Source organism: Macaca thibetana, chromosome 1 (genome assembly GCF_024542745.1).
Source record: "Macaca thibetana thibetana isolate TM-01 chromosome 1, ASM2454274v1, whole genome shotgun sequence".
In the NCBI taxonomy this organism is placed as follows: domain Eukaryota; kingdom Metazoa; phylum Chordata; class Mammalia; order Primates; family Cercopithecidae; genus Macaca; species Macaca thibetana.
Genome location: NC_065578.1, coordinates 201147203 through 201160641, shown reverse-complemented (window position 1 = coordinate 201160641; position 13439 = coordinate 201147203). Strand labels below are relative to the sequence as shown.

The following is a 13439-nucleotide window of genomic DNA, read 5'->3' as shown; positions in this document are numbered from 1 at the left end:
GATGAATGCATCTGGAAATTGACACAATCAGGAAGCTAATGTCACATTTCCAGATCTTCTGAAAACGTAAGCTGTGGGTGTTTAGTGAAACAACGACACATTGTAATAGGGAGCATCAGCAACACTTTGTTGTGGTAAACTGCAGCCTCCATACAGTCAGGCCATGCAGACGCACACAGTGCATGGAAAATTTAATTCACACAGTCACTTGTTTTTCCAACATTTATTCTACAAAGATGCATTCATTGACACTTATGGAAGCAAGTGGGTGGAGCGCAGTTTTCAAATTGCTCTACTCTGCTGGAAGTCCAGTATTCCCAGGGCATTCTTCATCCAACAAGTATTAATTGAGCACCTACTATGTGCCAGGTGCCCATTCCCAGTCCATACTCATAGCTGTGAGTAGCACAAACAGGATCCCTGCATACGTGGAGTTTAACTTCTACTAGGAAAAAGGACACCAGACAACATGAATAGGCAAAACACCTAGTAAATTGGAGAGCAAAACATACTGAGGAAAAAGTAATGAAGCAGGGAAAAGCAGACAGGATGGTCAAGGTAGGTGGGTGGGATTTTAGATGGAGTTTCCAAAAGTCATGATAAGACCAGGCGCGGTGGCTCACGCCTGTAATCCTAACACTGGAGTCCAAGGATGGTGGATCACTTGAGGCCACAAGTTCAAGACCAGCCTGGCCAACATGGTGAAACCCCGTCTCTAACAAAAAAATATAAAAATTAGCTGAGTGTGGTGACACGCACCTGTAGTTCCAGCTACTCAGGAGGCTGAAGTGGGAGAATTGCTTGAACCTGGGAGGCAAAGGCTGCAGTGAGCCAAGATCATACCAGTGCACCCCATCCTGGGCAACAGAGCAAGACCCGGTCTCAAAAAAAAAAAAAAAAAAAAAAAAAAGTGTTTTTGGAAAGGAGACTCCTTGGAGGTTTTGAAGGAAGATGGAGGTACAACCACTAGGACTATTTAGAAACAATCTCTAGGATGAGTGACCGCAGGCAGTAAGAGAAAAGAGGGAAGACACTAGTGAGAGCTGGGACTGAAGGAGAGTGAGGAATCGGTTATGTCCTCCAGATTTTCAACTCAATTCAATGACCAGAAATTGGCAAGTTTGAGAAGGACTTGCCTGGAGGCAATGGTGATGCTGGGGAGTGGAAGGTCAGGAAAGTTAGAAAGTCTAGAGAGAATTGTCAAGAACTAATCCTTGAGGACACCAGTATTTTAGGGGAAGGGAGAGAAAAAGGTAAGCAAGAGCATTAGAGATAGTTGAGGCCCTAGAGGATGCAGAGAGCCAGCAGGGGGTCTGACCAGCCAAGGGTGTCCAGCGATGGTCAAGGACCTACCACACATTCGTGAAGCCAGGTGGCTGAAGCTGACCCAGTCATCTTTCAGAGGGCAGTTTCAATGGGAAGGATAACGAAGGAACAAAGGTAGACTCCTTATAATTGTTGGGTAGTCAAGAGAAAAGGCTGATGGGCATGTGGGAGGATAATAGGATCGATATTTAAGATAAATTAAGAGTATTCTGTGTGTGTCTGTAAACAGCAGCAGGGAAAGTGATGGAGACTTAAGAGACAGAGGGCTACGGTTAGATGGCAAGAGATTGTGTGCCTGATTTAATCTGTTATAAAGCTCAAAGAGGGCTTACAGAAAATACCAGTGTAGGCTGCATGCCAAGTCAGAGAATACCAGACACTGAATGTCACCGACACCCACATTTGTCCCCACAAGAACATCCATTCTCAGTCTTTGAAATGGCCACAGTTGAGAAACAGTTGGCCATGCCCTCCAGCATGACATTAAGGTACAGGAAGAAGCAGGGCTGACCGTGCACTGATTTGTGCTTTCTGTGGGTGCTTCTTTATCACCACCTTGGCATCCAGCCAGGCATTACTGCTGGGATTTCCCATGGCCTCATTTTTCTGAGTGTGTTTCTTGCCCCAGGCCCCAACACACTTTCACCTCCATTGAGCCTGGTCTGTGCCATTTCTACTGAGTCACATCCCCTCAATCCTCCTTTGTAATGAAAAGCCACTCTCACTACTAGTTGTGTTCATTATGGAGCATTTCACAATCCCTTCCCCTTGTCCATAACATCTATGTTCTACCATCAACCAGAACTTCACATTAAAACCATTATAACAATCCAGTCTCCACAAGCTCCTAACATCCCAAAGCTATGCTGCTTCACGGATGTTTCTTCCTCTGATGAAAAAAGACATCTTCCTCCCAACAGGTGGACCCAGCAGGAGAGAGGGAACAGGATTTTGTAAAGAATCAATCCCCATGACTCCATTCCTTTCTCCCACAACAGAGCTGGCTCTAGAGTTGAGGGGAGGGCAGAACAATCAGGGGACTCCAAAGCCGAGGAAGGAGGTGCCAGACCTAGGGATGCCAGTGAGGCACAGTGGTCATGCTGGCAATGGGGACCAAGCTGGGTAGAGGGACAACAGGGCAGGCCAGAGAAAGGACATTACAAACAGGCTCATCGGGTCAGGCATGGCGGCTCACACCTGTAATCTCAGCACTTTGGGAGGCCGAGGCAAGAGGATCACCTGAGCTCAGGAGTTCAATTCCAGCCTGGGCAACATAGCGAGATCCCATCTCTACTTAAAAACCATTAGCCAGGCATGGTGGCATGCACCTGTAGTCCTAGCTACTTGGGAGGCTGACGTGGGAGGAGCACTTCAGCCCAGGAGTTGGAGGCTGCAGTGAGCTAGGATCACACCACTGTACTTCAGCCTCTCAAAAAAAGGAGCAAGGGAAGCCAGGAAGAGTCCAACGGGGAGGCTCAAGTATGATTTCTCACATCAGCAACGGCAGATGGGCAGGAGTGGCAGTCCTGGGAACGTGGGTCAGGATGTCTCAGAAGGGTCCCCATTGTGGACATGAGGCTACAAAAAATACCAGCAGGAAACAAGAGGGAAGACTGGGAAAGAAGAGAGGTCACCAGCAAGCAGGAGTGATTAGGAGAGGTGGCCCAGACACACCAGGGAGGGAGGGCAGAGAAGTCAGTGAGTGGGGATGGCAGAATGGTGTTGGAAGGACATGGGGACAAGAGGGCACAGGGCAACAGAAGTAACATCCATTAGAGACACACGAGAGACATACAGGCTGAGGGGGAAAGGGCGAATATCACCTCTCCGTCCAGCCACTGAACTTGTCTGCTGGAAGAGCTGGAAAAGGTAAACAACAAAGTAAAATGAAAAAAAAGGAGTGTTCAGAAGTTACACAAAGGAATGAGGAATCAAAAATGACACCGCTGCTGCCTCTACAGTGGCTTTTACGAGACATAAAGCAGAAATGTGTGAGCTTATTAGATAAAAGAATTCAGGCTATAGCCTGGCACACTGGCAATAAATCAAAGTAACCTCTATGAGTTATGAGAAACCAGGGCCGGGTGCAGGGGCTAACGCCTGTAATCCCAGCACTTTGGGAGGCCGAGGAAGGGAGGACTGCTTGAGGCCAGGAGTCCCAGACCAGCCTGGGAAGCATAGTGAGACTATCTCTACTAAAAACTTAAAAATTAGCTGGTTGTGGTGGTGTGCACCTGTAGTCCCAACTACTCGGAAAGCTGGAGGCAAGAGGATCGCTTGAGCCCAGGAGTTGGAGGGTGCAGTGAGCTAGGACGGCACCACTGCACTCCAGCCTAGGCAACAGAGTGAGATCCTGTCTCCAAAGAAAAATGAAAAAGAGAAACCAAGAAAAAAAAAAAAATACCCAAATCCCTTCAAGTACACACCCCCTGCTTGCTTTTTTTCTGGAGACTTCACATCACTCCTTAACAATGGGCAGTTTCCACAGCTGCCGTAGGAGGCCGAGTCCAGGAAGCTGCAGAAGACAGGCTGTGAAGGAGACCCACCCACTGTGGTCCACAAGCAGCGGTCAAGGGCAAGCTTGAGAACGGGGCTGTGTGTTGTCTGTGCCACTGGGGGTCCCCGATGTGCTACTGTCCAGGACCGCCCAAGGCAACATCCCAGGCAGTCACCCCGCTGAGCCTTCTCTTGCCCAACTCCCCTTACACCCACCCCTCCCTTCAGGTGTCCGCTCTCAGCCAAAACCAGGGTGCCACGTGGATTCCGTGCAGGCATTAAGGATCACATCCCAGGCCCTACCAGGGGCGCCTCTCACCACCCAGGCAGGTGTCAGTTCAAATATCACCCCTTTCTCCAGCCGCTGAACTTGTCTGCTTTGCTGCCAACCCTGTGACCACCCCGTGGCCTATTTGTTTCCTGGCTCGTTGTCAATGTCCCCTGCTAGAAAGCTCCCTGAGGACCAGGGCCGTGTCTCCGTGCCTGGTACAGACAGGTGATTCACACACATCTGTCAGGTGATGAGGGGTCTAGAGCCACAGCAAGTCCGGTGGGGGCAGTCTCTCTGAAGCCCAGCATTTCGCCATCCCGGCAGCTGAGTCCCTGACTCTGCCATGTGGAGAGCTGGCTGGGCCAACTCTCTTTGCCTGTGAGATCTATTCCAACAGGATAAAAATGAATAACAGAGCCTCCATATTCGCCAGCCGGAAAAATGTTTCTTCTACCCTATGAATCAGCAAAATGGAGTTAAAACAAATTCTTTGCTGAGGAGCATTTGGAGTTCAAATAGAAACGATTGTGAGGAACCTGTGACCGCTTCCCCTGAAACAGGAACACAGCAGAGAGCCCTTCAGAGCTGTGCAGGGAGGAGGTGGAGACCCAGCCTTCTTTTCTTCCTCCCCTTCCCTCAAGGCTGACCGCCTGGCAGCCGCTGCCAACTCCCCTCTAAAGGCCCTGCAGTGCCACCGCCAGGACGCCTGACGAACTGCTCCACATTTGTCAGCTCCCCCAGCATTCCCAAGGCAGGGGAGGAATTTCCAGCACAGGAAAAACTAGCCAGGGCTCCATGAAGGCGTCGGAGACAGTGAGTTTCCGGTCTGGGCACTTGAACCAGGGGCAAACCTAAGACCGTGATTTTAGCTCCCGCTGGTTTACAGCCCGTGTCCTTGAAAGGTCGCCGCTCACACCAACACCCATCTCCAACTGTGAACAAGAAATGGCGCCACCAGACTCTCTTCCAGGCTCCTGCAGGGAGTTTACTGCAGAAACAAAACTCTGTCAACACAAAGCATTAAGTGAAAGGATGCCAGACCAGCCCAAGCCACTTCTGGTGGCCAGAGCTTCGAAAGCCTGTCCGCACACACAGTCTAGATGAGAAAAGGAAGGGAACGGATGACTTGCACAGTGCATAAGGCAGGACTGTCCCTCAGCCCCCACAAGATAGCACAGGAAATAAAATCAAACGTAGGGTGTAAAACACGGGCAATTTCTCTTAGGTATCAAAGACATTCATTTTATATTGTCTGCTCCAATCACATCTGCTTGAAACTGTAGTGTAAAAAAAAAAAAAGTCTTTGTTTAAGGATGATCCTTCGAATAACTTTAAAAGTCTGCATTTTGGACTACTTAAAAAGGGAATTCCAACATGAATCCCACAAAGATAGTGAGTAAGAAAAACAGTAAATATCCCAATTGAGAAATGTGCTATTACAGAAGATAATTATATAAACATAATTTACATAAGAAATAAAAATGGCAAATACAAAAACGTATAATCTCTTAGTAATTAAAGAAATTCGAAACAGAATAACATCTCTCGCCTATCAAGGAAGCACAAAGAAACAAACAAAAATCAATACTATTAAAGTTGACTGACGGCCGGGCGCGGTGGCTCAAGCCTGTAATCCCAGCACTTTGGGAGGCCGAGACGGGCGGATCACGAGGTCAGGAGATCGAGACCATCCCAACATGGGCTAACATGGTGAAACCCCGTCTCCACCAAAAAATACAAAAAAAACTAGCCAGGCGAGGTGGCGGGCGCCTGTAGTCCCAGCTACCCGGGAGGCTGAGGCAGGAGAATGGCGTGAACCCGGGAGGCGGAGCTTGCAGTGAGCTGAGATCCGGGCACTGCACTCCAGCCTGGGCGACAGAGCGAGACTCCGTCTCAAAAAAAAAAAAAAAAAAAAAAAAAAAAAGTTGACTCACTAGTAGGAAAATAAATTAGTACATATTCTAGGGGCAATTTGGCAATATTTATATAAATCCTTTAAAAACGATGTGGCTTTCTGACAAATAATACAACTCATGAGAATTCATCTTCTGAAACTAGTTCAGCTGCAAGCACCATCTATAAAAGGGAATTTGGAAAGATACCTGTGTCTAACCATGGGGTACTTATTAAATAAAACAACAGTATCTACTCAACAGACTACCATGCAGCCAATAACAAATATATGTTGAATGTTTTCACTGACCCAAAGTTATTTAAATATCACACAGGAAAAAAGGTAACTCTTAAAAAATGCATTTATGATCCAATTTAGATACTATATATATTGATATGCACATCTATATACACACACATAGTAAAGGGACTAAAATTAGATACTCCAAGGTGACAACAGAGGCTTATCTGGGTAACTGAGACTATGAATGAGTTTTTTTAATTATCTTTTTACTTTTCTTTTCTGAGGTTGCTATAATAAAAATATATTGCTTAGGTAATAAGCAAAAACAATGAGGATTATTTATTAAACTGAATAGGAAAAAAATTCCTAAATGAACTTCACAGAGCTAATGCAGGAGGAGCAGGCAGGAACCCTGGCACCTGTGCTAAAGATCACCCACCTGCCTGAGGTGCCCGCTATCCCTGCCCAGAGCACACACCTCGGGCCACAGACTCTAACTTTCCCTGACTTCTTCAGAAAGCATACTTAGAGGGAAGGCAGAAAAAGTGACATTTCAAGAATACTTCCCATGTTTCTTGAAGAATCTGAAAGGCAAAGATAGTTAAACAGGGCTGAATTATATACCCATGTACCCAAAGTAAAAAGCCAACTTTTATGCAGTTTCTAGTGTGGATGAGGGAACACCAAGCCACTGAACCAAGACGAGAACCAAACACGGAAAGGTTCCGAGAGTCCGCAATTTTTCTACTGAATTAATCTCATCCCAGGGTCAATTTTCAGGATTCTATTGTAATATTTACTGCATAAAACTATGTATTAAAAAATAGTAGAAAAACACGATGTAAAATACATCAAAATATACTACATAAAACCCAAAGGATTTTCTATGTATACCAATATTACGAATTAGAACATCGTAAGTCTTTCATTCTCCAGCTCTTTCAGACCATGCAGCCAAAGCCTCTGGACAATGCCCCTGGCAGCACTTCTGTCCCATGGCCTCAGGCCGTATATCTTTTCTCTCCTTCATGTTTGGCCTTGTGGTACTTGAGATAGTCATTGTAGAGCTCCTTAAAGATGTCCCTCATTCCCGGCTGCAGCGAGGCCCGCAGGAACTGGACGTCAGGCTCGACGCAGAGGTCCAGGATGAGGTAAATGCCCTCCTGCAGCAGACATTTCACAGCTGGATACAAGGTCACCTGGGCAAAAAGGCAAACCTCTGTGAGAACGATTGGGGGCAGAGATCAAGCCGCACCACCTGCTGACAGTATCTTGGGAAGGACTGAGAAGTGACTTCAAACTGATCTCCAAACTGAGACAAGATCGACATTCACTTTCAAAACATAATTTTGTTGCTAAGTCAAATATTTAAATCCTCATATTTTTAGTTTGTATTTTGGGGAAATAGAAGCTAACTCAAGCAAACAGAAACCTGGAACGAAACTCCATGAAAGCACAAGGGCGGCTTTCCTGTTCAGTAAATGATGCTTACATGTTTACCAGGGGCATTTAAAAAACCTGGAGTCTTTACATTTAAAAACCTTGTAAGAAGGTAAGCTGCCTGCCCATTGTGTCAAATTCTTCTACGCCATCAATCACCTTGGAAGCTTTGCCAACCCTGTGGGACAATGACGACTACGTTCACTGTAACACTGTGACCCCATCTCACCCCAGAGCAAGGCAGCAGGCAGGCTCTGACATGACCAAAACAGACCACTGATAAGCCCACACTAGTAATTAGATCACATCATATCACCCAAGAGCAGAAGTGATTCATGATTGCCACTTAATAGATTCTTTTTTTATTTGTGTCAAGAACAGCACAATATGCACTTAATTCCTAATAGCCCTGGAATGGGTGAACTGGTCCTCATGCCTAAAGATGCACTTCTCCCCTGAAGTTCACGGTTAACTAAAATCTGGAGCACAGGAGTGGGCGTCACAGCCAGCTCCAACCTGGCTATATCTGATGCTCCACCCAAACTTCCAGAGAAGAGACTCAGACTAATATCGAACCAACCTAAAAGGCTGGGGGAGCAGGTTCTCTTCACACTTACCACATCCATTCAGGTTTCAACTAAATGGGGGCTGAACAGAGCTTGAAACCCCAGTAACTGAAACTAAAAAGCAGTAGTAATGAAGAGTTCTGGGAACAGATGGTAGTGATGGCTGCACAATATAAGAAAGTATGTAATACTACTGAAGTGCACACAGAAAACAGTTAAGCTGGTAAAATTCACCTTATACTAGATGTATTTACCATTACTTTTAAAAAGTAGAAAAAAAAACAAAACAGTGGTAAAGTACCAGCAGACAGGCCTGGAATTTGGCTGATCATTTATTGCTACCCTGATAACCTGAAAGAGTTAATGTGTCTCTGCAAACACAGCTTATAATGAGGATATATTTTATTAACCAGAAGAACTGATTCACAAAGGCAACCATTGAGAAGTACATTCCTAAAGAGGTAATTTGTTTCTGTCTCTAAGATGATGCTATTCTTCAAAGTTATGATCCTTTTCATGTGATAGTTCAGAAATTTCTGACAAGTGATCATCTTGAATTTTACCATTTTATAGATGATAGGAACACTCAAGGACCGAAGATAGAATGGCATGTCTGTGAATTTTACAGCAAGGTAATTGGGAGGGAAAGAAAAAAACAAAACAAAACAAAAAAATAGACAAAAACACAAACAAAGTCCTTGATCATACTGGCAGGGTGAGAGCTTTGTAAGTGGACTACTTGTTCATACTCGTTCATTCATCACTTACTAAATAAATAATTCCACTTCCAAAGGCAAAAACTGAGGTTCACTGACCTCCCCAAAGTCACACAGCTAATAACTGGCAGCACTGAGACTTGAACCTAGGCAGTCTGAGCCCAGAGCCCATGCTCTGAACTATTCGCAGAGTTTCTCAGTAGTGAAAATGCAGCCAGACAGCCTCTAACAAAGAGCTAGGAAGGCCAGTAGGTTTTAGACAACACAACCACTTTAAATCTTTAGGTTTCAGACAACTTATTTATAAAACAAGAAAAAAGTCAATTTCTACAAGACTAAGATCATTGGCCAACAAATGAAAACGTCGCTAAGTAGCTTTTAAAAACCTTAGATAAGATGGGCAGCACAAACTATTCATTCTAAGGTATCAACATACAGATGGTTCCTGACTTAAGACGGTTCAATTTAACACTTTTTGACTTAACATTTTTTGAATTAACAATGGATTTATCCAGATGTAACTGCATCATTAAGTCGAGGAGCATCTGCACTTAACGATGGTTCAACTTACGATTTTTTCACTTTTACGATGGGTTTATCAAGTATTGAATGCATTTCGACTTATGATATTTTGAACATACTATGGTTTTATCGGGACACAGCCCCATCCTAAGTCAAGGAGCGTCTGCGGAGGGACACTGTAAATTTGGTCTACAGATAAAAAAGAAGATGAAAGTAACCATAATTTCCCCGCATGTTTCCACGGGGACTCATTACTGCTTGGAGGAAAGAAGACGAGCGGGCCTCTGGAGCTGCCCCTTCTCCTGACTGACACATCTCACCAGGTCGTCTTCCCTGACTACTGACAGGTCCCACCAGCAATACTCAACTCTGCAGAAGTACAAGGAAAATGCAAAGGAGACCTATTTAGCATTAGATCTGGCATTTAATTAAACTTAAAACACACTGATCTAGAAAGATTTACGGCTCTCTCAGTAGAAGCCGCTAATGCATATGGAATATTTTCTTCATTACTGAATTTAAAAACAAATGAAAGATAAAACATAGACTGTGGAGACAGTGGATTCTGGGAGGCTGTGGCCCTAGCTAATTCCCAAGGCCTCTGGCTTTCAAGATTAAAAATAAAATATAACTAATGAGCATAAATTAGACATGAATAATGAGGCCAGGAAGCCAGAGACTTTTCATAAAGTAAATTTCAGAATAATAATTAGCGACTTAAGGGTTCAAATTACTGCTTCTCTTCTTGGCCCTTAGTGAAGTGATATTACTATGTCTCATTTTATTATTCAGTAAGACAGAAAATAATGCCAGCTTTTCTTTCATCAAAAGCTTACATGTTAATGACTGGTGTGCTTGGGAAACATTAAGATTCCATAAAAAGGCCAAATAACTGCAAGGAAACCAAACTATAAGCCCACATCTTGGTCAAAGGACAACTTGAAGGGGTGTTCTCAAGATCTGCAGCTCTTACCAGGTGTGGGCCCCACACCTGGTAAGGTGTGTGCACTCACATGGCCAGGCTGCCCCCATGTCCCTACCCACCTGCCAAGGTGAGCAAGGCCAGCGGGGTAGAAATTATTTAGTAGTTCTAGATGTATCTAAAACAGGAGCAGGGATGAAAAGTTATGCAGCTCCAGGTTTTCTAAGGAAGCCCATTCAACCCAGCCTCCCTGGACAAATGCTGACACCTCTACCCTAACAAGCTTACTCGTGATTTTACTATCGTTCTTACAAGATTTACAAAGGGGAAATGGATATTTTACAGAGAGATTGAACACAATATAAATGTATATCTATACATACAGAAGAAGACAGACAAAAAAATACACCGCACTTTACTCAAGCCTGTGACAGTCAATTTAAACCAAGATTTATACAGCCTAGATTTATAAAGTTCTGTAGTGAGTTTACTATGGGTCACAGACGGTCCTATGGAATTTTGAAAATAGCATGGTGACATTCCAAAGTAAGATAACTGTTAAATGGCTGGGCGCAGTGACTCACACCTGTAATCTTGGCACTTTGGGAGGCCAAGGCGGGTGGATCACCTGAGGTCAGGAGTTCTAGACCAGCCTGGCCAACATGGCAAGACCCTGTCTCTACTGAAAATACAAAAATGAGCCAGGCATGGTGGTGGGCACCTATAATCCCAGCTACTCAGGAGGCTGAGGCAGAAGAATCGCTTGAACCCAGGAGGCAGAGGTTGCAGTAAGCTGAGATCGTGTCACTGCACTCTGGCCTGGGAGAAAGAGCAGAACTCCATCTCAAAAAAAAAAAAAAAAAGATAGAAGATAACTGCTTGAATAATGAATTATCCAGAACACTGAATCAAAAAGTCAGATTAATTTGGACAAAGATATTTTTTCTCAATCTATCTGAACAACCACCTTTATCTCCACCTTGTCATCTACTTTGAGTGTCTGAGAGCAGCTGAGTCACATGAATGACACACCTCCAGAGTAAAGATACATGAACTCTTGCAGCTGAGGGGACCCCAGAACCCTGAGGTCTAGAACCCCTCTTTCCAGTCTCCATTAAGCCTGGTCCTATGACAGCTCCTGTTCTTGGGCCTGAGTAATATTTCCTCTCCTTTTATATAACTCAAGAAACCAACCAAAATAGACCCCAGGGTTTGTGCTGGAGCAAGACAGATAATCGAGCATTTTCTGTGTACAAGGCACCACTGAGTCCTCTGTATGTCATTTCATTTGGTCCTTACAATAACCCTGTAGGAATGCTGCTAACACCTTGAAATACACAGGACTCCAGAGACTGGAGAGGCTGAGGAGGAAGGAAGGCCTGAGGCTAGGAGTTCAGGACCAGCCTGCACAACATAGCGAGACCCCATCTCTACAAAAATTTAAAAATTAGCTGAGTGTAATAGTACATGCCTGTAGTCCTAGCTACTTGGGAGGCTGAGGCAGGAGGATCATTTGAGCCCAAGAGTTCGAGGCTGTAGTGTGCTATTATCGCACTAATGCACTCCAGCCTGAGTGAGAGAGCAAACCCCTGTCTAAAACTTGCACACAGCAACAGAGAACTGTCAGACCCACAACATCACTTGCCATTTTGGTTGAGAAACCCGGCTTAAGGACCATAAACACAGCACTTGGTGAAAGACAGTGAACCCGATTTTACCTTCTGTACCTCCAACACGTACTGGGCCACCATAAATGGGGAAAACACAGTGAAGTCCTCAGCTCGTGCGGCGATGTGGCTGTACATCCTTTCAACCAGGCGTGCACACTTTAGGACCGTGGGCAGGTCATCTGTGCTTCCTACAGACAGCAAAGGGTTTCCCAACCAATTAGTTCAAAAACAGCACATTTTAGCTCTTCTATGTTAGACTTCTAATACAGGTGAAAATCATCTCAAGTGTTACATGTTTTCCCAGGCTCTTTAATTGGCTTATTTTGCAGACAGAATAAGGGAGAACAGATATGTCCAAACAGTTATCTACACAACAAAGGGAAGGACACTTTAAAAACTCAAGAGTGCTCAGGTGTTTTTAAGAGTCTAACCAGAAAAGTAATCAAGATTTTTAGGATGAAATCTAGGATTACTAAAAAAAAAAAAAAAAAAAAAAAAACAAACAAAAAAAAAAAACCAAGATGGAGTTCTATAAGAAAGGCATAAAATGGAAAAAAAAATTAAAAATTATCTTAAGGGGAGAAAATCATTTACCGACATATGATTTAAAAAATGAGATACCCTAAATTATGTCTTTGCCTCCTTAAGTTTCAGAAATTGTTTGTGTATGTGCCTTTTATAGCTGGACAGACATAGGATTCAATTATCATTAGTAGACATTCTACTGTCTTCCTAGATTTACTTCTGATTCCTAGCTCTTTTCCTATCATATAGTTTCAGGACCATCCAGGGCCTCTTAACAAACTCCTCCCAAGAATCCTAATTGCATGTGCGTCCCCACAGCCTGAGTTACAGCCCATGGGGAAGTTCCAGCACACACCAGAGCACCTTCCCTGCTGTCATTCAGCACAATGGTAGGCATGTTTTTATAAAACTCCAGAAAACACAAACAAATCCATAAGGACAAAAAGCAGATGGGTGACTGGGGCTGGGACCACAGTGGAGAAAAAACTGCAAAGAAGCCAGAGGAATCTTTTAAGGATGATGGAGAATATTCTGTATTTTGATTGTGGGGACAGCTTCACACATACATAAAACCCATTAAATTGCATAACTTAAACAGAAGCAATTTGTTATGCATACATGTATATAACTCAATAAAGTTGATTTTTGGAATGCATACCTTTTTTGAAGACCTGAATAAGCATACAAACATATTTTATAGATGTAATTTTTCTAGATCAATGTAATTGTACTAAACTATATTACTGTTAACATTCGTGTAGCATTTCATGTAGCATTTCAACAGAAAATATACTTTGGTGATATGCTTTAATATCTAACATCGACTGTTTCTTCTCTTTTCAGACTGT

The 13439-nt window shown here is 44.0% G+C and overlaps 2 protein-coding genes across 2 annotated transcripts in view; both read right to left on the bottom strand.

The window, feature by feature from the left end:
• Positions 1-13439, bottom strand: part of GALNT2 (polypeptide N-acetylgalactosaminyltransferase 2) — a 1373297-nt gene that overhangs the window by 613118 nt on the left and 746740 nt on the right. The window lies entirely within an intron of this gene.
• Positions 6476-13439, bottom strand: part of URB2 (URB2 ribosome biogenesis homolog) — a 33783-nt gene continuing 26819 nt past the window's right edge. The window contains exons 9-10 of the mRNA XM_050769031.1: positions 12115-12254; positions 6476-7429 (exon numbers count right to left, since the gene is read on the bottom strand). Coding sequence (XP_050624988.1) covers positions 7232-7429; positions 12115-12254 — 338 coding nt within the window. The 3' untranslated portion in view covers positions 6476-7231. The remainder of the gene's footprint in view (positions 7430-12114; positions 12255-13439) is intronic.